The 24,976-nt window shown below is 38.9% G+C and overlaps 1 protein-coding gene across 1 annotated transcript in view; it reads right to left on the reverse strand.

Moving 5' to 3' along the window:
* The window catches only part of CORIN (corin, serine peptidase), a 152,148-nt gene that overhangs the window by 111,947 nt on the left and 15,225 nt on the right, over positions 1-24,976 (reverse strand). The window contains exon 3 of the mRNA XM_009885012.1: positions 8,292-8,502. Within this exon, the coding sequence (XP_009883314.1) occupies positions 8,292-8,502 (211 nt within the window). The remainder of the gene's footprint in view (positions 1-8,291; positions 8,503-24,976) is intronic.

Here is a 24,976-nt window from a genome sequence, read left to right on the forward strand (position 1 = left end):
ATTCACACTGTTAAATTCTAAACATTCAAAACTGGCCCTAACATAGAGGGCCACCCCACCACCTCGCTTTCCTTGCCTTTCCCTTTTGAAAAGCTGGTAGCTATCGATCACAGCACTCCACTTGTGTCTTCCCACCATGTCTCTGTTACGGCAATTATATCATAGTTTCCTTGCTGTACAATGGCCTTCAGCTCCTCCTGTTTATTCCCCATGCTGCATGCATTAGTGTAGATGCACTTCAGCTGGGCTAATTGTCCTGCCACTTTCTTGGGAGGACAAGCCTTAATTCGCACCTGATCATGCTCACACACTTCTGTAGTTACCAAATTATCACTACCCCTCCTGTCTTTGCTGCCACACAAACCACCATTCCCTGCCGTCACTGAGATGGACTGCAAGACCTTGCTAACACTTTTACCCAGAAGTACTGGTATGCTGCTCCCAGGCACCACATTTGTAATCCTGGTTTCATCCCCATCCCCCATATCGACTGGCACAAAGGGCACAATGAAAGAAAAAAAGTATTCACTTGTTCTGCTATTCTGAGCCCTTCAGAGTAACACACACCCTGTGTGTCCCTCAGTTTTTCTGCTAAGCAGTAACAATTATATCCATTTCCATTGTAGAATCCATTAAATCAACATTGAAAGACACAAAAATGAACAGTGGCAGATAGAGCACGCTATTTGTGTGGGCAAGCATTCACAACTATCACTCTCCTCCTCTCTAATTTTTGTGTTCACTTTTGACAGGACTTGACTATACATGTTTTTCATTAGCTGGACCTCTGAAGTTGTATGGTTCAAGCCACAATTGTGCTTACATGAACTACAACCAGAATTAAAAACTGAAGGCTGAATTATGACTCATTTATGTATTCAAAGACAGATTTTACAACAGTGTGTTTTCTTGTACATAATCAGTCTGTTGGATTCTCAAGGGCTCAAAGCCAAGACATGGCAATATTTAAAACAAAACACATGATTTCAAACATTCTAGATATAAAACACTTAGAATCATAGAATCATTTAGGTTGGAAAAGACCTTTCAGATCATGAAGTCCAACCGCTAACCTAACACTGCCAAATCCACCACTAAACCATGTCCCTAAGTGGCATGTCTACACATGTCTTTTAAATACCTTCAGGGACAGTGACTCAACCGCTGCCCTGGGTAGCCTGTTCCAATGCTTGACAACCCCTTCAGTCAAGAAATTTTTCTTAATATCCAATCTAAAACTTCCCTGGTGCAACTTGAGGCCGTTTCCTCTTGTTCTATTGCTTGTTACCCGGGAAAAGAGACCAACTCCTACCTCGCTATAGCCTCCTTTCAAGTAGTTGTAAAGAGAGATCAGGTCTCCCCTGAGCCTCCTTTTCTCCAGGCTAAACAACCCCAGTTCCCTCAGCTGCTCCTCATAAGACTTGTGCTCCAGACCCTTCGCTTCGCTTCATCCACTGAACATCAGCTCTGCTTTATTCATGATTAAAAAGTGGAAGTTTATAATCTTCTGTTTCAAGGCTGATGAATAGAATTGATGGATCTCCTTGATAGACAATCATTGCCAAAACTCCAGCTGGAATAGCCTCTGAGTCATGTTTATTTGCTTAGTCTAAAGAGACCATCAAAAAGAAAGCATATTAAAAGGATGAAGCAACTCCCACAGGGTGTAAAAAGCCATGCTGCAAACTCAGGAAACAACTGATAGACACTTTATAAGCATCTGAAAGCAACCGCCACCCCATGTGCTTGGGTCATCACAAGAAATACACTGGATTGAGTCATGCGAAGAACATAAAAAGACAAGGCAGTGGAGGACAGGAGAAAATCATCCCACTTTCTGCCTCAGAGGAATTGTAAGTGATCGTCACCAATGCTGTAGGCTTAACTTTATAAAACAGGTATCACCAAATCTAATGAAACCATCACAGATAGGATTATGATAGGGGATTCTAAATGTCCTTCCAAGAGGATTTCTCAAAACAGTTACTTCAAAAATGACTCCGAAACTAACTTCACAACTTCTTAAAAGCTGCAGAGTGGCAAAGTTGTCTGTGCAACTATAGTTTGACATCTCCACGCAGGTGCGTTATAAAAAGACAGCACAGCAGTCACAGGCTACCTATCAGACTGCTTACCCAGAGTTCCTAGCAGCTGCTATTTTGTCTTGCAATATTTACCTGCTTTTGTTACCAAAATTAGGTAGATTAAAACAAGACTGAAACATGCCGGTGGAGGATTGCCTATTCAAACTCATACATATTCATACGTCATTCATACACAATCAAACCCATTATGGACTTTGCATAATAGATATTGACTCAAATGTATGCTGATAGCTTCCTGTTCAAAGTCTTAAAATAAAAATTCTTATTAGCTATGTAAACAAGATCCATGTGACTCAGTCAACTTTTTCTCCTAAACACTTCAAAAGCCTCAATTAACTCTAAAAATAGTTTTTATATAATGTCTTGTTATTTTATAAACTCTAAACATACACTGTGATAAAAGAAAATCAGATAAAAATTAATTTCACTGTAATCAAGAGAAACAAAGAATATGAATAATCTTAGAGTGCAGTTCACAAAAGCAGGAAAAGGGAAATAAAATAGCCACATCACTGATCTCATTCATGGGTTATACAAAACATGACAGACAGAGATCCCTGTTTGATTTTCTTCCACATTTCTAAGAGGACTTGAAAGAAGTTTTATTCCTCTCCTTCCTTGTACCTCATCCCAAATTCGTTTTAAACTGTTGTCAGCTTATAATAAAAGACACCACACATTTCTGGATTTGTTTTTTGGACCTACTATTTCATTCTAGTTTGTGTCCTTAATGAAAATGAGACATTTTATTTTCTTCCTTTTTATAAATTAGAGAGAATAGATCAAGACAATGTACAAGAAAAAAAACCACAAAATTGAATTTGCCACTATGAGTCATAACAGAGCAGCTCTTCAAAGGATACTTGACTGCATTCAAACTATTCACAGCTTCTTAGAACCTTTTTCCTATTAACCTAATTTTCACTAGTTAATTTGCCCCACCCCCCACATACCATGTAGCCCTATTCTGGCCTCTTTGGCTTTCTACAAGTCTTTATCTTGCTACTGTTGTATGTAGCTTAGATATTACAGCACAACAGAAATATTTGTTACATATAGACTTGCCATGACAAACTCCTTTGTAAGAAAGAGCCTAAAAATCAAAGAAGCATTTTCCCTTCATTACATTTTCTCCTTTAAAATGAACCTAAGAGAAAATAAATATCAAAAATGCAAAAAGTCAAATTACAGCAGAGAGATTTTTCCTCTTATATTCTTAGGTATTAGATTACAACTAAAGTGAATAAATCGTTATGAGTCCAATGAATTTGCAGACTTTAATCAAAAGGAAAAATAACGTTGTCCCTAAAGACACAGGATGTAAGTGTTACCGGTTCCGTTTTCTGCTCTACTGCAAATTTCTTGCTCAGTCTTGTCTTCCCTACCTGTTAATGTGACAGGATTATTTTCTCTTCCTATCCTTTACTTGTTTTGTTCAGCTGGGCTATAAACTTTCAGAGGCAGCAGGGTGCCCCTCAGTGCATGTTTGTACAGCTTTCAGCATAAAAAGAAATGATCTCAGATGGATTCTCTGAGCCCCAACTGAAGACCAACAACTTCACAACTTTATTTTCAAAGATGTCTGACGTGAAAAAAAGCATAGTGAGTAAACATACAGAAATGCAAGGTGCATTGGAATTTTACCTTGAAAGCACATTATACTTTTTAATTTGCATTGCCCTAATACTATTTTCTAGGCAGAGTTTTAATTAAGTTTGACTTCCAAAGATTTAAGACTCTGGGGATCTATCAATGGAATACATTTCCTCAGCTTTCTAGAATACATTTCTACACAGAGGACTAGTGGAAGTACCCAAGCTATTAGTTTCTGCTTTAGAAGACAGCATGACAGCAAAGAGGTATTATGAGAATCCATAACCTTCAGATTTATTCCCATGATAAAAAGTCCAAAATAAGACATGTACATAGGCCCTCAGGATCTTATAAAGCTTGCCTGTTTTACCAAGTCTTTTGATGAAACACGAGTATTCACAGAGTGCAAGAAATATTAGAAAGCATCATTCAATGATTCCTTTTGCATTATGCAGTTATAGGCTGACCAACTATGAACTTCTCTATTGCTTTTGAATCTTTAAATTTTACATTAATTTTGGTTTTAAAATACACCCTTTTGTTCTTTCAAAAAACTGAAAACACTGAACACTAGCTTTTTTCAGATTTTGTTTTTTTTATTATTCTTGAATGCAATAGGTGAAGTCCACAGGACTTGTGGAATCCAATGCAAGTGAGTTGCTATAAATAAACATCCACTACTTTGCAGTAACTGACCTTTGGCCCACTCTTAGTGTCTCCCAATGGTAAAATAAAATTCACTAGCTTAAACCATGACCAACAACTCTGGAGGTGTTCAAGGCCAGGCTGGACGTGGCCTTGGGCAACCTGGTCTAGTGGGAGGTGTCCCTGCCTATGGCAGGGGGGTTGGAACTCGATGATCTTCAAGGTCCTTTCCAACCTAAACCATTCTATGATTTTATGATCTTTCTTACAACAAATAAAGTACCAGTGTTGCATTTGGTGGTAATAGATTGCAGGCTAATACTACCCAAAAGGACAAAGTTACTCCCTTTAATGTTTTAGAAGTCATTAGTTAAGCACTTGACTAGTCTGAGATGTTCTTGCATCTTGCATTGGTGTTACTTTTCAGGACTGAGTCATGTTCTCTTAGCAGTGCTGCTGGACTGTGTTAAGACAGGTGTCTTAAGTCTGATTTTGAAGTCATATTGGAAAGATCTCATCCATTCACCTAAGGAGGAAGAAATTTCATAATGCCTTTAAATAAACAGTCCCCTTCTATGCAAATTATGAGGAAGCAATAAGCAAGCAAAAAGCGTTATTGCACTTCAACTTTCCACGTTCCATTCTCACACAGGTTTTAGTTGTACTTTCAGACTTTACTTTTACTGGAAAGTAGTATTTTAAAGGTACTGTGACATATTTTCTTAAAAGAGCAGGGCTAGCTGATTGTACATCCAGTTGTTGGAATTAAATACAGCTTTTTAAATTAATATCTTTTTACTACCACACGTGATTTTCATTGCAGTAAGATACAGAAGAACCATTCTGAAGAGCAACAGTATTGTGGTAGTATTCAGAAATCCCAGTACCTAACTACATTGTGTGTTACACAAACACTGAAGATGCTCTCTGCCTGGAAACTTAATCTCCTTCAAGTGTTAATGAATACAATGTTTATAAACACATGAAAGATAAATGTGAAACAGACATAAGTTTAAATATCAGAGCAAAGCTATGTAATGACAGCACACTGGATGCCAAAGATTAGTGTTTGTAGCTTTCCTTCTTGTTGCTTCTTGTAAAGCATTGTTATAATTATTGCTCCCATGGCTGCAGCTGCCAACACAGACTCTCTCGACAATACCTAAGAATAGACATCTGAGCATCACATGAGTTTCATTTCTTCTCTACTGTTAGCAGCATTTGTCAAATTATGCTTTACATAAATTTGAAACAATTGCACTATAAAACAAAGAAGTATCAATAGATGAAAAATTATGATCAGAGATGCACTGGCAATTAGAATGAAACAGCTGTAATTGACTGGAGGAACTAGTGACTATGTCAGTAACAATTGTTCTCCATACTAGTGCATGTTTTGTGATACTGTGTGTTAAAAACAAGCATAGTCCCAAAAAAAAAGGCTACTGCTTATGGACATATCCCCATTCATTACCATCAGAGTCTTTCCACAGTGGGTCTTCTGCTTCTACTTCAATATGTTTCTACTTCCCAGATTCCTCCATTCAACAGACCTAAAACAGCCCTGTATCTTCCTCTTCTGTATCTGCACTCAATACATACAAAGTAACTTCCCCCCTATTATACCAAGCGCTTTTAATACCAACAAAGAGCTTTCTCCAGATCTGTCATGTTCAAACCAGGACAAGATCTCACTGAAAGGAGGGGTTTTTTTGGGAGGGAAAGGGGCTGGGGGAAGGGAAGTTGTTAACTATATGCAGATATGATGCTTGTTCAAATCATTATTCTTGGCTTTGAAATACATCTGTATACCTGCAATAATTGGGTGCTACAAGGAAAACAGTAATCAAAAATTACTCAGTTGGCCACAGAAAAAGGTATTCTCTTTAAAGAACACAGAAGTTAAACTGAGACATCTCAGGTTTAGCAAACCAGATTTAACAAACCAGCACTTCGTGAATCCACCCTTATGGTTCTTCCCATGGTTGCCACTCAGCCTACATTTTCAGTGTCACCCATGACACGCTCTGGAGACACGTGATTACTTAAAGTAAAGTCAGATTCTAACATAATCCTGCATCATTCACAGTCTCCAGTGGACTTTCTTCCGAATTAGCCTGCAGGGGCCAGAACAGTTTCCACAAAAAATATATAAATATAAGAATAGAGGGAGGCATTGTGACTTCCAGAACCAGGACATGGAAACCCAGTTCCAGCTTTGACATTAAAAATTAATGGAAGAAGGATGCTGCTGGGGAAATAAAAACAAATAAAACCCCTGACTCTTGAATCTCAAAGTATTTTGGTTGCCACCCAAAACCAGAGCAAAAACCTGCACGTTCCAAACTTTAGTTTAACTTCTATTCTTTTTAAATTATCAAGGCAGCTGTCATAATGTAAGCCCTGCAATGTCTTCAGGAAAGAAACAGAAAAGGAAAGGTAAAAACCTTACCTTTTCATGACTCTGTTTGTTTGATTGATTTATGAGCTTTGCACTTTTGACGCATACCACTTACTCTCAAAAGGTTTGTGAAAGTCAAATTCCAAGCAAGGCAGAATAAGTGAAGCAACAGAGAAATGGCCTTTTCTGTTGTTGAACATTTAAATGCATCAATTTATTACCTGAATCCACTTTTCTTATTGTGTTCCCTGATTTCTAGACACAGCAGGTAGCTTAAGGCTGTATGTTACCAGATCTTTAACTGGAACAATTGTAATACTGAATTGGAATGGGGGAGCTATAATTAATCATGCACTGAATTAAACAGGGTTAATTGAAAGTAGTTTTTGGTAGTCTAACAAAGATACACACACAGGTGTATTTGGATTAAACAGCTCAGCAAGTCTAATGGTCAGTGTTGGTCCACTGTTACCCATGCTGCCTTACCTCCACCCTAATCCTCTCCATATAATCATCTGTACACTTTTTTTCTGGGTTAATTTTCTGTCAGTTTAGTGAGCTTAATTGGCCAGTCCAGGAATCACTCTGGTGAAATAGAAATGGCAGGCATACATTGCCTGGAGTGGGACCGTACCTTTCATTGGCAGCTATATGACCAGCTTACCTCACCCCACAGAACTTTTTTTTTAAGCATCCTATCCCTTCTAAACTGCACAGCTTTCGACTTCTTGGTTCTTGTTATGTTAACTGAATATTCAATTGCCATAGTCTCTTCCACCAAATTTCACAGTGGAGAAATTGGAAATAAGGAAAAATGAAAATAAGGAGAAAGAACTCTACCCTCTCTATTTCCCCATCCAAAAACATCACAGATTGTGTACATATTAAAAAAAGGAATTCCTTTTTTCCTTTTTTTGCCACATTTGGATTTTAGCACTGTTTTAGCACTGTTAAACTCACAGATCGTTTTTCAAAGCAAACTCAATGAAAAGTGTATGCACACAATACTACTGCTACTGAATTATGTAAATGCAGAAAACAAGACATGCTTCTTAAGCTTCCAAAACAGTTTGTGTCACTTTGCCTCCATCCTGCTAAACTAATACCACAAAAGATATTTAAAATATTGACTTTTCAGAAGGAAAAGACTAAAAAAAAAAACCCTGAGTTTAGTTTAACTAACAGCCACCACACTTTATACCAATACTCTAAATATCCAATGCATTTTTGTTGTTACAAAGCATTCAATTTTGGCACATCCAGATTGGAGAAATGAGCTACAAGAATTTTGGACAGTCTTTTTAAAAAAAATAAGCCTGACTTCCTTAATAGCAAAGTTTTAGTCCATACAATGGCAATATTTTTTTCTAAGACAACTCTATTGCAGTTGGCTTATCATGACAGAAATGTTGTGAATAGCTTTTACAGACAGGAGTTTTGCAATGAGAAGGTCATAGGCTTAGTTTGGATCTTCCCTTGTCTGATTAGACAGAGAGTATTTTACCACAATTGGTTCTAGTCACTGACTGATTTTCATTCCCAAATACCTGTCATCACCGTCACTGATGCATTCAGGAAGAGCAAGACTACAGCCAAACAGCATGATGTGTTGATAGCAGCTGAGACGACTGAGATAACTGAAGAACTTCAGGAACTTTTCCATTTCAATACTTTTGACAATGGAAAGAACTGAATTTATAGTGGTGTAGTTATATGGCAGCATTTGGCACTGGCTGTTGGTGATATTTATGCAGGCACCTGTGAAATCAAAACAATATATTTAGAATAAAAGTATCACCATTTAATAGTTTGTTCAAAGCATTTATTGAATTGAATAGTCAGTACATATGATATATAAGCAATGCCTGTACCTCACAGAAGAGGCAACATTCAATAACGCTATCATAATACTATCAAAAAATAAGTAAGAAAAAAGGAAACTAGAGAAGCTTGGTAGCTTAGTTTGGGAAACCAAAGAAACTCTTAGATATTTTCACAATCCTCTGACCCTCTACAAAACTGGACTAGAAATAACACAGAACAAATTTCTTTCTGACATCAGTTGGATGAACACACAATAAGAATAGCCTGGACACAACCAACTTTGTCTGAAACTAAGAATGGAAGTCATACAAAAAAATTAAGGCTAATTGGGTTCTGAAGCTGCTCTGGTTTTGGTGTTTCCATAAAGTTTCTCTTTTTGCTACCATTCTACTTTGCACCTGGCTTTCCTGCCAAAATCAACTTGCTTACCTATTTTTCCCAAGGTCATGGTTTTACCTCCACAGTCTTTCTTCTCTATCCTACCAACATAGGATTATCCAATTTTACAGATTGAACACCTACCCTGTCCTAAACTGTTGTCCCACTCTCGACCTTCCAGAGCAACCTTTCTCTGCTTATGCACTGCCAAGTGCAGTAGGCTTGCTCAACTATGCATGAGCAGCAGGTTAACTTACTACATGAAGTTCTTAAGAGCGAATTTCGTAAGCCATACACCAAATTCAGTATTTTCATCAAGAACAAACTATTAAAATCTAATATTTATGACAGCTCCCTACTTTGATGAAGGCCTTTCTAGGCTGTCTAGTCAGGGTCCAGCAGCATTTTTTTCACACTCAGAGCATACACACATTGTACAATAAGCAGGGACCTCAGCCCATTCTTAAGACCAGACTCTGTGACTAATCATGCTGTAAACAAATCAAACTCATGCTAAATGACCATCCCAACTCTAGCTTTCTGAAGGGGGAAAAATCTTGAGCACATTCAAGCCTTAGCACTCATGTCCTCATTATCTGAGCAAACTGGACATAAGTAGCACCAAATGGGGTAGATCCTTTCCATCATTGGGCATTTTGGGACTGGCTTCTTCCAAGAACTGTGTGGGTTATTTACACCTGACCTCCTGACTTGATAAAAACTGGGGATGCAAAGTCAACAGGATTCAGCTTTAAGGGTTCAGCAAGTCTGTCTCTTCCTCACCTTTCAGTCTAGACACAGTCTTCACTGTCTAAATGCACTAGTGGCAAATTCTGGTATCTGTGGACTAATATAACCTCACATAAGAGTAAGGGCAAGCAAAGCATAATGAAGAAAAATTTCATTAGAGCTTTTCTAAGTTGCAATGTCTTTGAAGGGATGTACAAAAACGGTGGGTTTCAAATTTTATCTCCACTTGTTAAAAAACAATCCCTATTTTTTCAGTGCCTGGTGAGTATACTCAACATTCCCCCCATTGTTTTCTCCCTCTCTAGAAATCTCAACAAAAACTAAGGAATTGAATCTTGCCCCATTTAACAGCAAGTTTCTCCCTTCATTCTAATCAAGCTAAAACTATGTTCACAAGTCCCCATGTTAAGATTCCCCCCTTCCCAGTACTGCCAACAAGAAATCCTAGCACCAGTGTATACCCATTTTGTGCTACAGTAACTGTTGTGCTAATAGGATAACATACCCATGCAAAATTCTGGGTCTCCCCCCACCCACAAAAATTTCACACTGAAGTTACTAAATAAATCAATTTATTCTAAATTAGAGGGAGGGGGACACACAGGAACACACAAGTGGAATTTCAACAAAATGATTCACAAAATCATCATGTATCCTGAGGCACAGTTGCAAAATAGTCCCTGCTATGGCATGTGCCAAGAAACAGTGACATTTTGGCTGAGATCATGTGCATGGGCTGCTTTAGACCTTTTAAAATTCACACAGGCCTGACAAAGAAGGGCTACAGTTCCTTGGAGCTATCTGATCTTTTAGCAGTACTCAGTGGTCAGACAACACAGCACTGAATTCATGGCCAAGAAGACAGAATTTTATAGCAATTATACAAGAATTTTTAAAACAGAGAGATGGAATGAGGGACTAAACCAAGGACCTGTCCTTGCAACAGAGTCACGATCCATCTTCAGTTCTGTGAATGTTGCATTCCTCTAAAATGACATCAGTTCAGTATTAATCCCAGACACATTTGTATCCTGGAACACTCTTCTGGAAAGCAGGTGCCCAGGTTAGAACCTCATCTTTTCAACACAAGTCCTCAATCCACCTCTCATATTCTTTGTTCCATCATTCACCCAGCAAGTAAATTACAGTGCAACAGGTGAGTATCCCATAACCTCAACACCTCTGAGTTAAAAAGCACAATTTCAGGACAATAGCAACTGTTGTATCACAGCGTTATATACATCCCAGATTCTCACTGCAGCAGTAACAAGTACTACAGTCTCAAGAACCTTCTCCAGTAAATTAAGGAAAGCTATCTTGTGTTTGTACGCATTTAGATCTGCACAGGACTAACAAGCTCAGGAACAGCACCTCACTGGCTTACTTACACCACATGGAGCTGCAGAGCACAGATGCATCAGCCCTCTCCAAGCTAGCCCGCAGACCTCTAACCCAGCAGCAGGCAGACATACCTTTATTGCCTTGCAAGGGACCTCTCAAGTTCCACACTTAACAACACTGACAAAGAGCCACAGATATAATAAAAGAATGCAGTAAACCTCAAAATCCAAAACTATTCTACCAAATTGCTAAATTCTGCTCCGTATGTATGGTCTAAGTGCATTTTATAAGCTATGTGGCACTACAGTGCCAGAATGCAAAACTGACTGATGGTATAATATACTAGTAACTAAACATGTTACAAACCAAGCAGGATGCAGAGCAGAGGAGGAGATAAATGCCAAATACACATAGAAAAACCTAAACCTGTTTATTTCTTTTCTCCAGTAAAGATACATGAGTTATAAGGAATACAAGGCACATAAACTAGTTTTGGCAATACCTAAGGAAAAAAAAAAAAAGAGCAGTGAATTAGAATAACAACATGTGAAAAAGCTGTTGATCAGAACAGCATGGTTCCTAATTATATGGGTCATTTCTGACATTCATCTAAATTAAGAGTTTTCTGTTTATCACCAGCTATTGCCAGATGGATTGAACTGGCAAAAAAGAGCTTCCTTCTATTCCAACAATTGCAATGCAACTCTACAGTTTCATATTCAGTGCCGCTGAAACTAATTTAAACAACACATTTTCCCTTTCCCTCTCTCCTCTTCAGATTGTTCCCAGATTCTACTACCTATGGACTGCATCTGCACAAACTGAACTGCACTAGAGGGCTGAGCTGACTGAAAATAACCACCTACATTCTTTCCCCAAAGGCAATGTTTATGGCAGCCCCAAAGAAATGCAACTGGAACTGCAGCTTAAGCTTGGTTAATCATTTTAGTTTCAAAATGCTCAACCATCCCTATAATAATAAGGTCATAACTCCTCATCCAAAAGTGGTTGTCACATCTGGATGTTTTTGAGGTCATGCAATGAACTAGATTTGGACTTTAACCTGCCTGAAAAAAAAACAGCCTTTCCTCTCCTGCTGCATGTTTTAATTTTTTAGTGGGCACAGGGTAGAGGAGAGAAAGAGGAAAAAAAAAAAACTATTTCATTTGGATCAGATCATTGGGTTGAATAGCTTTTTGGCAGCAAAAACATTCGATGTATGCAGCCCGATTTTCATATCCCAGGTCAAGTTTGCTGACAGTTCTATTGGAAAATAATCTTTTTAATCAGAGCACCTTTTTCAGATCATATTTAGGCATACGCTTATGGAAAATGAAACTGTTCAATTTGCAGCAGTGATCACCATTCACTTGTTACAAAACTTAGCTTAGTACACTCTCAGTACTAAGTTAAACAGTTGCAGTCAATAAATTCACTGGTAAAGCCTCAGTAAACCCAAGGAAAACCGGCAACATTCACCTGGCCCTTTCATAGCAAAAGGTCTACAAACATGGAATGAAATCTCATCTTTAATCCTAAAATGTCTTGAAAATTTCTAGGAATCACATTAAAAAAAGCAAACGCAAACTAAATTCATTCATTCTAACTTAGAAACTTGTCTACTTCACCTACAGTAGCAATTTGCAGACCTCTTGATATGGGAATGACCTTCAGCAAATCAATTTTTTTCCAATCCCAAGTTGTCATGTTCGCCTGACCGTAAAAGGATCTTGTGACTCTGCTTGATTTCACAAACTCATATGTGAGACATATGAAGCTATAGAATTACTTTTTTCCCTTCCTCTGTCCTGTTGCTATTAAATACCCGGATTGTCACGGACTTTCGCTCTAGATCAAAGAAGCATGGAATTCCACCTAGCATCTGGTCTTTTCAGCAAAACTTCTTTCCAAAACTCATTACTGTCTTCAAAAATTTTAATACCTCTTTTAATTTACTATGACATCTTGGTACATTTTTCATTTCAATTAAAACAGAAGATGGACAGATTTTCTTGGCCTCCCTCCAGCTATGAATTTCTCATGTACAGTCCGCTTGGGACTGAACATCTGATATAGTATTTCAGATGTTTTCTAGGTAACTCAGGAAAAGCGCCCCAATGAGTGATTTTCGTCTGACACACTTCAATAGATGCCAGGAACTAGGATCTATCCTTTGGAATCCACCCAGCAGGGAAATCTACAAACTGTTTTTTCCTTAGTCCAAGTATCAGGAGTCAAAATCAACTATTTCACAACAAAAGCGTAGTCTCTGCAATTTTTTCACATTAATGCTAGCTTGAAAACACAATTTCCACAACCCACGGCAACCTCCGTTTCCTGCTTGCCCAGTGTATATGCCGACTGGCTGTTCCCTTCTAAACACATTCTCAGGCCCCTTCTTCACATTTTTTCCACAGTCCTAGAAAACTTGCGTGTTTTTTCTCTCCCAGGGCACATTATACCGCAACAGAAAGCATCTTACAGAACAGGACACAGTCATATTACACTATTGAAGAAAATAAAAGGGATACATACACATTCTGGAGGAAAACCACCAACATTTCTAACAACTAGGAAGAGCACTAGTTGGGTGGTCTTTTAACCCCTTGGAAAAGTACAGTTAAATGCAGGACAGCAGAACTTAAGAAATTTAAGAAACTAATTGTATGATAAAAGATTAATAAAATCAAAGTAGTAATGGTGGTGTACTCATAAGTTTAACACTACAAGAAAAGTAAGGTCTGAAGAAAAAGGTATTTTTAATTACAACACCTGATACAGATGAAGTATTACTAGCATTTCCATCAAAGGAAAATTCAGCTGATATAGATTATAATGGTTTATGAGCATCTTCTGGTCTTGACAGTTCCACCAATGGCTGAAATATATCACACCACCCTCCAGCCAAAAGCTTTCACTGTACTAGCTACTGTTTTGTCTCTCATGAGAAACTATGATAAATCAATTTCTCATCATTAAAATAAGATTTAGATATAATTACTCTCACTTTATTTCCCTGGTTTTTTCTTCCTCTTACATCATTTAGTGAGGGGATTATGCCCAACAAAACTTGCCTGTTTTTCCCAGCTTTCTCAGTACCAGGCATAGGTGGCAATGGGGGCTCTACAGAGTGGACTCTGTGAGGAGCGGCCAGGGCTGCCCCATACCGGACACGGCTAGTTCCAGCCGGCACCAACCGACCCACCACAGGGCATGGCTGAGCCCCTCAGACACGATGGCAGCACCTCAGAGAAAGGATGTTTAAGAAAGGGAAAAATGCTGCACAGGGGAGCGAGAGCGAGGAAAAATGAAGTAAAAATGAAATAAATAATAAATAATAAATAAATAATAAATAATAAATAAATAAAAATGAAGTAAAAATGAAATAAATAATCCTGTGAATATCAAGGTGAGATGAGAAGGAGGGGACGAGGTGCTTCAGGCACCAGAGCCGAGATTCCCCTGCAGCCTGTGGAGGAGGTATCCACTCTGCAGCCTGTGGGAGGACTCCACACCAGAGTAACTGGGTATGTCCTGAAGGAAATGCAGCCTGTGGAGGACTCACGCTGGAGCAGGCTCATCCTGAGGGACTGCAGCCCATAGAGAGGACCCACAGGCGAGCTGTTCTTGAACGACTCCAGGCAGCAGAAGGGACCCCAGGCTGGGGCAGGGAAGAGGTGTGAGGAAGAAGCAGCAGCAGAGAGGAACTGCTATGGACCAACTACAACCCCCAGGCCCCTTCCCCCCTGTGCTGCAGAGAGCAGTGAGGAGGTAGAGGAGCTGGGAATGAAGGAGTGAAGTTGAACCTGGGAAGAAAGGCAGGGCGGAGGGAAGGTGTTTTAGTTCTTGCCTTTGTTTCTTGCCATCCAGTTGTGTTTTTAATTGGCAATACATTCAAGTAATTTTCCCCAAGTCAAGTCTGTTTTGCACCTGATGGCACTTGGTAAGTGATCTCTCTGTCTTTCACTCAGTCCATGAGCTTTTCCATCTTAGTTTTCCCCTGCACTGTCCTGTTGAGGGGAGGGGAACGAAAGAGTGCCTGGATGGGCATCTGGCAGCCACCCAACGTCAATCCACAACAATATTGTCCAGTTAGCTTAAGTATCTGCTTTGAAAAGAAAAGGGTTTGTGTCATGATAGACCCTACTTTAAGTAGAATTAATATGTGAAACTAGTTATTATCCAGAAATGATGGAAAGATAGTAGAAAGTGCTAGATAACTTAGTTTTGAAGATTTTTTTTGTTACTGATAGGTAAGTAAATCCTCCACATCTCTGCTGAAGTATACCAAAGCTTTATTGGGTATAAGAGCACAGAAAAAGACAGAACACGATGGGTCATCCTATTTATATTTAGAAAGTATGTACATCATTCAAGGGTTGGGACACTTCAAGATGTCTTTAAAGCCCATAGGTTTGTAAGATCTTTTGCTCAAATGAGGTACCTCCTTTTTAAACTTGTGAAAGAAGATTATATTTGCATGTAAGTTTAAGCATTTTGCTTTGAATCATCTTAAGTGTTTTGAAAACCAAATTTCAGAGAAAAAAAAAGTCCACAAATTTTGTAACATCCGCACTGATTTGATCTTAAGGAACCTTTTGCATTTCTAGAACTGCCAAGCCCAAAATAGATTAATTCCCAGCTAGCATAGGAACAACTTCATCAGTGATAGAATCATCACTTCCGTGACACTTCTCATTTTCTTTGCAACTGACAAACTATTTAGTTGTACCATAGAAATAGAAAGCTCATACTTAAAAGTATCCATTAAGCACTCAGAAATTGAAGGAAAAGACAATGGGAATACTTAATTCTACACTCTGTTGTAAAAGAGCAATATTACAAACAACTGTCAACAGCAGCATCACCATTTCTAACAGTCTCTCTGGACAAGACAAAATGTCTTTGAGGAGCCGACAAATATTTCTGTCTCAAGACCACTGCCACAGTCAATAAATTTCTGGTAAACACTGCATCTGTAGCCAATGCAAAAAAAGTGTGTACAAACAGCAATACCTCCAGTACCAAAATGCAAAAATGATGAAGAGATGGAAAACAATGTAAAAAGAAGCTTCCCTTCAATCTGTGAAAAATAAAATTTTCTCTTTTCCTGGAACCGAGATCCCCTACAGTACACTGAAAATGGAAACAAGGATTAAGAAGCACTTCAGTAAGCACTTTCGAATGCACCCTTAGTAAGTTTGCAGATGACACAAAATTGGGCGGGAGTATCGACCTGCTTGAGGGTAGGAAGGCAATACAGAGGGATCTGGACAGGCTGGATCGATGAGCTGAGGCCAACGGTAGGAGGTTCAACAAAGCCAAGTGCCAAGTCCTGCACTTGGGTCACAACACCCCCCATGCAGCAGGAAACAGCCTCAAGTTGCACCAGGGGAGGTTTAGATCGGATATTAGGAAAAATTTCTTCACTGAAGGGCGAAGAAGCAAGCACTGGAACAGGCTGCCCAGGGAAGTGGTGGAGTTGTCGTCCCTGGAGGTATTTAAAAGACAGGTGGACATGATGCTTAGGGACACAGTTTAGTGGTGTTTGGCAGTGTTAGGTTAACGGTTGGACTCAATGATCTTAAAGGTTTCTTCCAACCATAACAATTCTATGATCCTATAAAAGCACTAACAGCTTTTATTTTAGGTGATTATGGCATAAAAGATCCTGCAGATTTTGGGAAATCTGATTTATGAGAAGCACTTGACACGTGTAAATGTAATGTCTTGATCCCTAAAAAATGCTTAGCAGGAGTGCCTTTATACAGCATCAATACAGCACAAAGACGTAGCCTCAAGAGGAGTAGTATTAAGTTTGTTATATTTACATGCGGGTAGACATTGACAAACTTCTGTCCCCTAAATGCTCGCTCATATTTCAGTAGCAGCCATGGTAGCCTGAAGATATAAGCAAGGTACTGTCAGAGTAAGTTTCTAACAGAAGGTCATGACTTTTCTTAGGTCAACTGACACATTCAGAAAAACATTTCACAAGACAATTGAACTGATGCAATGGTGCAACACTGCTTCCTCTCAAGTATGTGTGCTTGCCATTTCCTCTAAAACAACTTTGGTGTGAAACCAGCCAAGAGCTAACTTAGCCAGTGTTGGAGCTGCGACAGCTCATCGAGGAGACAGCAAATACCAGCGCATAAAAAGACACATAGAGCACTGTATGGCTCTGAGCGAAGGGAATGGGGCCACCTTCTCAGCACCACTACCCTCTAAATGAAGTACAGCTGACTCATAATAGCTTATGTGGGGAAGAGGGAAACGAGCTTTTGAACAGCAAACCCCATCTGTGGATCTGAAATAGAAGTCAGACTCCAAGACTAGCTGAAAACAATTGCTCTGCATTTAACTTTGTTCAGCTAATGAATTATACAATTTGAAAGGAATGAGTGATTCTCAACTCCCCCTTGTGCTCCACAGGTACCAAAGGGAGAGGTGATAAGGCTACTGACCACCTGCAGCAGAGAGAAAAACAATTCATTATCTCCCAGGTCACAGAGAGGGGATTAGCCATGAGGGAAATCTAACTCATATTTTAGATCAGAGTTGAAGTGTTATCATAATTTTTTTTCAAGGCAATCTGTACCAGCTGCTGTACAGTGGAACACCACATCCAGTCTGCACCAGACACTTCTTGCTCAGAGCTTAACGCAGTCATAAATTCTAACTCAGTTATTCTCCTGACCAAAGAATACTGCAGAAGGCTGGACACTTCATCAAGCCACTTCATTTTTTTTGAGCCCCACTTCTTTCATCAAGGTGCTTCCAGACGCTGCCCCTCTTGGCTGAGGCACATACTTGCTGCTTTAATCCCTTGGGCAGGCACAGCTGAGAGCAGGTAAGCTCATTAGCCAAAGCTGAGGCTGAACACCTACCCCCCATGAGGTGTGAGATGGCCTGTATTCCAGATCTGGTATTTTGATTAGTCATTTCCTAATTACAGGATTCTTTAGTGAAATCAGAGACATATTTCTAAGAACCTACCATTAAATAAACAAAAGGCACAGAATGAAATTAATTTTAGGATTAGATCTATCATTAGAGACTATTTTCTATGGCATATTAGGTTGGACAGGATTTTGCTATTGTTTTGAAACATGTGCAACTTTAGTACTCATGATAGGCTTTGTTAAAAAAATAAAATGGGATAAAAAAATGGTAGCTTCCATAGGACCCAGACAGGCATCCAGATGTTTTTGGTTCGTTGTTTTGGGGTTTTTTTTTTAACAAATGTGTTTTCAATAAATGAAAATGAATACTAGCTTGATTTGACAACATTTAATTATGTGTCAATACTGTTATGTTCAAAACAAAAAAACACAGTGCTTTGTAAAATACTTACAAGAGTTGAGATACTCAACAGGCTATGAATAGGTCAGCATAGAAATAGTCTGCACCTGAGCCGTCCCAGTTGTGTCTGGTTAATTACCTTTCTAGGATAGCCAGATTACTCTTCTGATCGGTTCAGTAAGAAATTAGGATCCTTTTTTCCAAGTCTATCTCACAATGATAACCTATGCCCACCTCACTTTCAGACAATTTCACATGATTGCAAAAGATGACAGTGACTGTAAATCACTTTCTGTTGTACCAATACTGTGACCTTCCCGTTTTTGTACAAGTTTATATCTTACCATTTTATATTAATGATGGCTCTGTACCCCCACCTGGCTGCACTCTATCTATTATAACCATAACAGACCACGCAGAGGCATAAAGCAGATCAACTTCAATCAAACATAAAATCACATGCTGGTACCAGATGTAAGGTATATCTTTGGAAACAAAGTGATCAATCACAATATAGAACACAACATGTATTAATATCATCTTTTTGTTGAAATAACCACACAAATAGTTTTTAAAATAGTGTCAGAGAAGCTGATGGGTCTGAAAAGGAAGTCAGTGGCTGCAACTCTCAGCCAATTATCTTAAGATACGCTTTGTTTCATTGTTCCTATCCTTGAAAGCTTCATGTCAGGCTGGGCATATCACTTCTTGCTTAGCCTCTTGGTTAGTTCATGGTTCAATTTTGACAACAAACATCTGTTTAAACGACACACAACAAAAACCATAATGGATGCATAAAAGGCATAAAGCTGAAAAGACCTCTGTTCTTTAAAGTTTTGAAGGTACACACATCCATAACTCTAGAAGGACACATACATTATTTAAAGACTAGAACAAAGCTGACTGTAGTTATTTCCAAGGAGGGAATCTCCCACTCTAAAGTAAACCATGCTGCTGAAAGGCCAAAGAGTAAAGATATACAGAATTTCAAGGGGGGTGTGATAGTTATTAATAGTACTCATTACAGTATTAATGTCAACAGATACTTGAGGTCTGTCAGATATCTTATACAGAACATTGTTTCATCACACTGCATTTAGACAGGTGATAACCTGCAAACAAAATAGTTGCAATAAGAAGCCATGCATTTTATTAAAGGAAACTGAAATCACAAACTTAGCTATAGGTAAATGTATGAACGTGTGAGCAACCTCATTACAATTGTCACACGAGTATCTGAAGTTTTTGGCAAGTTTACAGTTACCGAGAGCAGCAATGCACCAAAAGCTAGTAAGCTTTTTCTTCCTTCTAAGTTGTAATGAAAAATCTCTCTATATTCTATTGTTGTGGTTTGGCCTCAGCCAGCAACAAAGAACCACGCAGCCGCTCGCTCCACTCCCACAGCCGGGGGGGGGGGGGGGGGGGGGGGGAGGACTACACTGCGAAGTCCACCAACCAGTCCCACACTGCCGCAGCCCACCCCCAAATGGTGACTGCTCTCCTCTCCCCCGACTAACGCCTCTTATAGCCCCGGCATGGCTCACCTGGGATGGAATACCTGCCCCCTGAGGGTCCTTGGGGAAATTAACCCCATCCCTGCCAGAACCAGGACATCTATACAGATGACGACTTAGGAATCTTTTGGATTCCAGCTAATACATCTTATATGTCAGAAACGTAATGGTTTCCTTGCCAAGCTATGCCTATGCACTCATTTGAAACGGCAATTGTGGAATTGGCAAACTGATGAAAACCAGGTCCTTGCAATTGAATTTAGTGAAAATCCACCACGTGGATTTCTCTTGTCAGTTACTAATTTTGCCATGTCAACTGCAAATTTAATTTTAAATTTCTTCTAGACAAGAAAACCTGAATGACTCTAGTGACTATTTTGACTAGTGAAAAAAAAAACCAATTTTTTTTTAATGAGGACTGCATTGCCAAAATTTTAGGGAAGCTTTTTTCACCTTGTTTCCTTAATTTTGAGAGGAAAACGTAGGTATGGGTAATACGTATGGGTAATACAAAGAAACAGAAACTACTGCTGAAGAGAAAACACTCTCAAGCATGAACTCAAGCACCAACAAAATTAATAGTTACCATGTTAGTCTACTCATGCTTGCATTTGCATGAAAAAAAGCACAGCTGAATGGCTAAACTCCTGGCCTGGGATTTAGAAGACCACTGTTTATGATGTTCTATGCCAATCTGAAAAACCAAAACCATTTTCCCTTCAGGAGACAATCATATTTTAATAACATTTTGATTTTTTTTTTTTTTTTTTTTTTTTTTTTTTTTTTTTTTTTTTTTTTTTTGTGAGGACAAGAATATCCCTAAAGATCTACCAAGGGTCTATTGCTGCTATTACTCCTTATATAGTTGGGTCTATTCCAACTTGTATGAGTAATTACACATAAATTGAGCTAGAAGACAAAGTGATTTATTAGATCACTGCTTGAGATGCTGGGGATTAAGAAGATGCAAGCCTATGGTCTGACTTGGGATGCAGTCACTGGATACCTTAGCTTCAGTAGAAGAAAAATGTCTGCAGTACGAGCTGCACAAGGCAGGGAGAGAGAGGCAGGAAATTTCTTGTTTCTGTGCAACACGTGACATATCCCATTCAGGCATCCCCACAGTGGGTCTCGCATTGCTTTTTTCTACCAAACAGAAAGCTGGGCCAGACTAGTGCTCTGTAGATTCTAGTAGTGGCAGAACACCAAATACAAAGTAACAAATGCTGGGTAGAGACAAAGAGATTTATTTAATGTATAAATTAAACATAGTTAAATGACAATAGAGAGGATTAGTATAACCTCTAGGCTGAGCAGGGGATTGCAAAGAAATTAAATTGCTTAGTTTCAAAGATGTGCATGGAACATGAAAAGACCTAAGGGTCCTCTGCATAGTAAGAATATTTGTTATTTAGGAAAAGAGTAAAAGATGCAAACAAGCAAACATAAACACTATGTTTTTTTAAACACTTGAGAAGTCCGCTGATACAGTGACTTGTTTTTGCGAAGAGACTATTCTACTTCATTCTTCCAAGCAACTGTTTAGGGCTTGGGGTTTTTTTCCCCCCTCGTGAGTGCTTGTGCAAGTGCAGGGAGGAGCTGAACAGGAACCACATCCACATTCATTTGGGACATGTGCCTTTTCCTAGCAATCTGCCAAGTACATTCAGAATAACCCAGAGCTGGAAAAAACACGTCCCTTATTTATATCCATCTTGCTCTTTACTCAATTCTTTTCCTAATGAAAGGTCTAGAGGCCCAGTGCTTTCTCTGGACTCCCCAGTACAGCCTGGAATTGTACAGCCAGGCTGTTCCTCAGATGAAAGCCTCTGTAGACCACCTCTTCCACCACCAGTGCCATCTCCTATTATCACATAGAAGTGCCTTCCTCTCCTTCGCTGCAGCAGCCACTTCCCATCCTCTCAGAGCAGATGAGGCCTGTGACTGTAAAGGGTTACTAGACTGTCTACTAGGAGAGAAGTATGAGAGACTTGGCACAGAAAAAAAGGGATATTAAATATACGTATGCATAAACATCAGTGAGTGGAAGAAACAAAATCAGATACTTATACCTCTTGTCCCAGTGCATATCCCATTAGTTTACAGGATGTTTTTCTAGGAAGAATGTCAACCCTCGCTCACTCTCCTTCTTCCTGTCTCCCCAAATCAGCAGTGTTACAAAACAGGGAGTCTGCTTCATTTGAAATGAAAACATCCCGCTCAGTCTCATACACTTGAGATGTCTCCTGGTCACTCTCCCACTTTACCGCCTAACTCCAGCCTGCTTTTGTTTCAAAAAGAAAAAAAAAAAGTACCAATAAAATTGTACTGATATTTATCTTGTAACACCATCCTTTATTCTTTAAGATAATTACTATTTATTATACGGTTCTTTTTCTGTTAAGCATTGATTGACAGATGAACAGAATATTACTGCATATACTTCTAAATTCCATGAATATACACTACTGAACCTATTGGTTCACCTAAGACTCCCTCCCTGATGTTTTTGCTATCAGAAAACTCTCCAGTGAACCATTCTAGTGACTTAGGACCATGGCCCATGCCTTCAGAAAACATTTAAACATGAACTCACACAAACTGAAATCCCTCAATAGCAAAAACGTGTTCCTTCACTTGATTTTCAACAGAGAAGTAACACAGGATACATTTAACTCAGAAGATGGCCTTTGGTAGGGGCCAGCATTATATGTTCAAGAAAATTTCTAAGAATTTAAAGCAAATGTAAGGAACAACCACCTAGGAGTATAACAACAACTTCTGGCAACCTAAAATCTTGAGCCTTCACAAGTCAGGTGTTGCAACTGGACTATTGTGATTAAAAGCCCCCAAAAGACCAATGTCTCATCAAGATCTCCACGCATTTTCATACTTTCTTATTTTCTCATCGTCCTGTGGCAAAGTTACATGATGTACATATTCTGTGAATATGTAGCTATGTCTCCTTCTTTTTTTGTTTTAACTTACTGTTAAAAAAATAAAGGCACTTACTGATATAATGAAAAACAGCGAGTAACTGTTCCCTGTTCCATTTTTCCAGGACACTCAAAATGGTATGAATACCTACCACAACCACTTAATCCTCAGCCAGCTGTTTTCCATAAGGAAAACAGTGTCTTCCTCCTATTTAGTGCCTCCTCACATCTAAGCCATTCCATGTTTCTACTGGTCGGGTTGCCTGCTATTTGCCTTTTCCAATTCTACTATTATCTTTCTGAATTTATATGCTGATGTAATGAGATTTTCTGTTTTGTTCTTTGCAGACCTCATGATGATTCCTAACATTCTGTTTGCCTTCTTGACAATCACAGAGCCAGAACGCTGTCTGCAGCAAACTGTGAGGCCTTTTTTTTTGGTCACAAAGCTAGCTGAGAATCCAACATTATATTACATAGAGTTAGGGTTGTTCCCTACTCTCCAGCATTCTTTTGCACCTATTGGCACAAAATCATCTAAACATTTTATCACTCACTCTCTCCACTAGGAGACATTTATGTGATTCCTAGCTATTCACTTTAGGCAGATAATTCTGTACCTGCAGAAATGCTGTACTTGACTATTCACTGCCTTTCCAGCTCAGAAAACCCTGTAAGACTTCATCACTAACCTTCTTCACTGTGAAGCCTAACCATTCACTGTAATTTCTCCATCTGTCTTTTAATGAGCAATTAGTCTGTGAGAAAAGTCTCTTTAAGACTTCTCAGTGAGGACTCTTGTTGACAGCATTTTGAAAAGCCAAGTATGTTGTATTAACAAGCATTTTCACTGACTTCTTCAAAGAACTTTCTAATAGATTTGTGAGGCATTTCTTCCCCTTGTAAAATGAAAATAAACTTCTTCATCTCTTCCCTATTGTATCATGCATTTCCATTTACCCACTAATCTATTCTTTACTAGAATTTCTGCCAAAGAACTTCCTTCTCCTTCAAGGACTTTTAAAATAATTGATGTCATATGTGCCAAATTTCATTCCTCTCCGGTTAGTAACTCAGCAATATTTTACTTGTGTTATTTTAAAGTCTTGAGTGAATACCATATGGTCACAGTGTTTATCATTTCTCTTATTAATGTGTTCTAATGTCTTTTATGGAAGCTGTGGTTCACCAGTAAAGCAAATCTAGTGCTAGGGATACTAACACCAGACCATATTACAGCCATGTGAATGACAGTTCAAATGCATTCAGAGAATTTTGTCTGGTTGATTTTGCACTGGCAGTCTCTACATTGTATGACATATCATTTGTCTTTTAACACCTTGCATAAAACTACCTTAAAGTACAAGTTATGCATGCTTGCTAAATCAACAGAAATGCATTCACTTGCCCACATTAAACCAGACAAAACTTGTACTGATGGATGATCTGCTAGTGTTCATTGATAATGATGGAACATCAACCTCACACTTCATTTAGAGATTAATTTCCTTATAAGATATGACTAAAAAGCTGAAACCTCCATTTTATACGGGTTCAAATGTCATTACATAAATTCATGGGAGAACGCTCATCAGGACTCACTGCAGATCACTGGAATCTGCTACCATATAACGTTGAAGTGTCTATGTATGGTAGCCCTAGTTTCTTCTTTAGGCATGTGCTAATGGTCACAGTTGGATCCAGACACTAAGCAAGAGAGACTTAATTTGATCTACTTTCCCCATACCCACATGGTTATTAACTTTTACTTGTCCCAAAAAAAAAAAACCTTTTTACTCCAAAAGGCTACTCTAGTCACACTATTCCAAAACTTATTTATATCTCATCTCCCAGTTATTCCCCATCTCCCTCCACATCAGAATACAGGGGAATTTCCTGTGGACATCCGACCATGTTCTCCGTTACCTTAGAGTTCTCTCAAAGAAGCAAAGCTTAGTGGGAAGGGAGAGATCAAAGAGACCAAGGCCGAGTATAAGGAGTTAATTTGCAAAGACCAGGACAAGTGAGGTAGTGAGAAGCCCTGTGAACTCATCAAAATCCCTGGCTTTCTAGTCCTCCATGCCTTGGACAGCCATGGGAACACATAGTTGTTCTGAGACCAAATTCTTCTTGATCCCCAAAATATATATACATTTTCTATGTATCCACACACAGAATTAACGC

This window comes from Charadrius vociferus, unplaced genomic scaffold, assembly GCF_000708025.1.
Source record: "Charadrius vociferus isolate BGI_N301 unplaced genomic scaffold, ASM70802v2 scaffold134, whole genome shotgun sequence".
Taxonomy (NCBI): Eukaryota; Metazoa; Chordata; class Aves; order Charadriiformes; family Charadriidae; genus Charadrius; species Charadrius vociferus.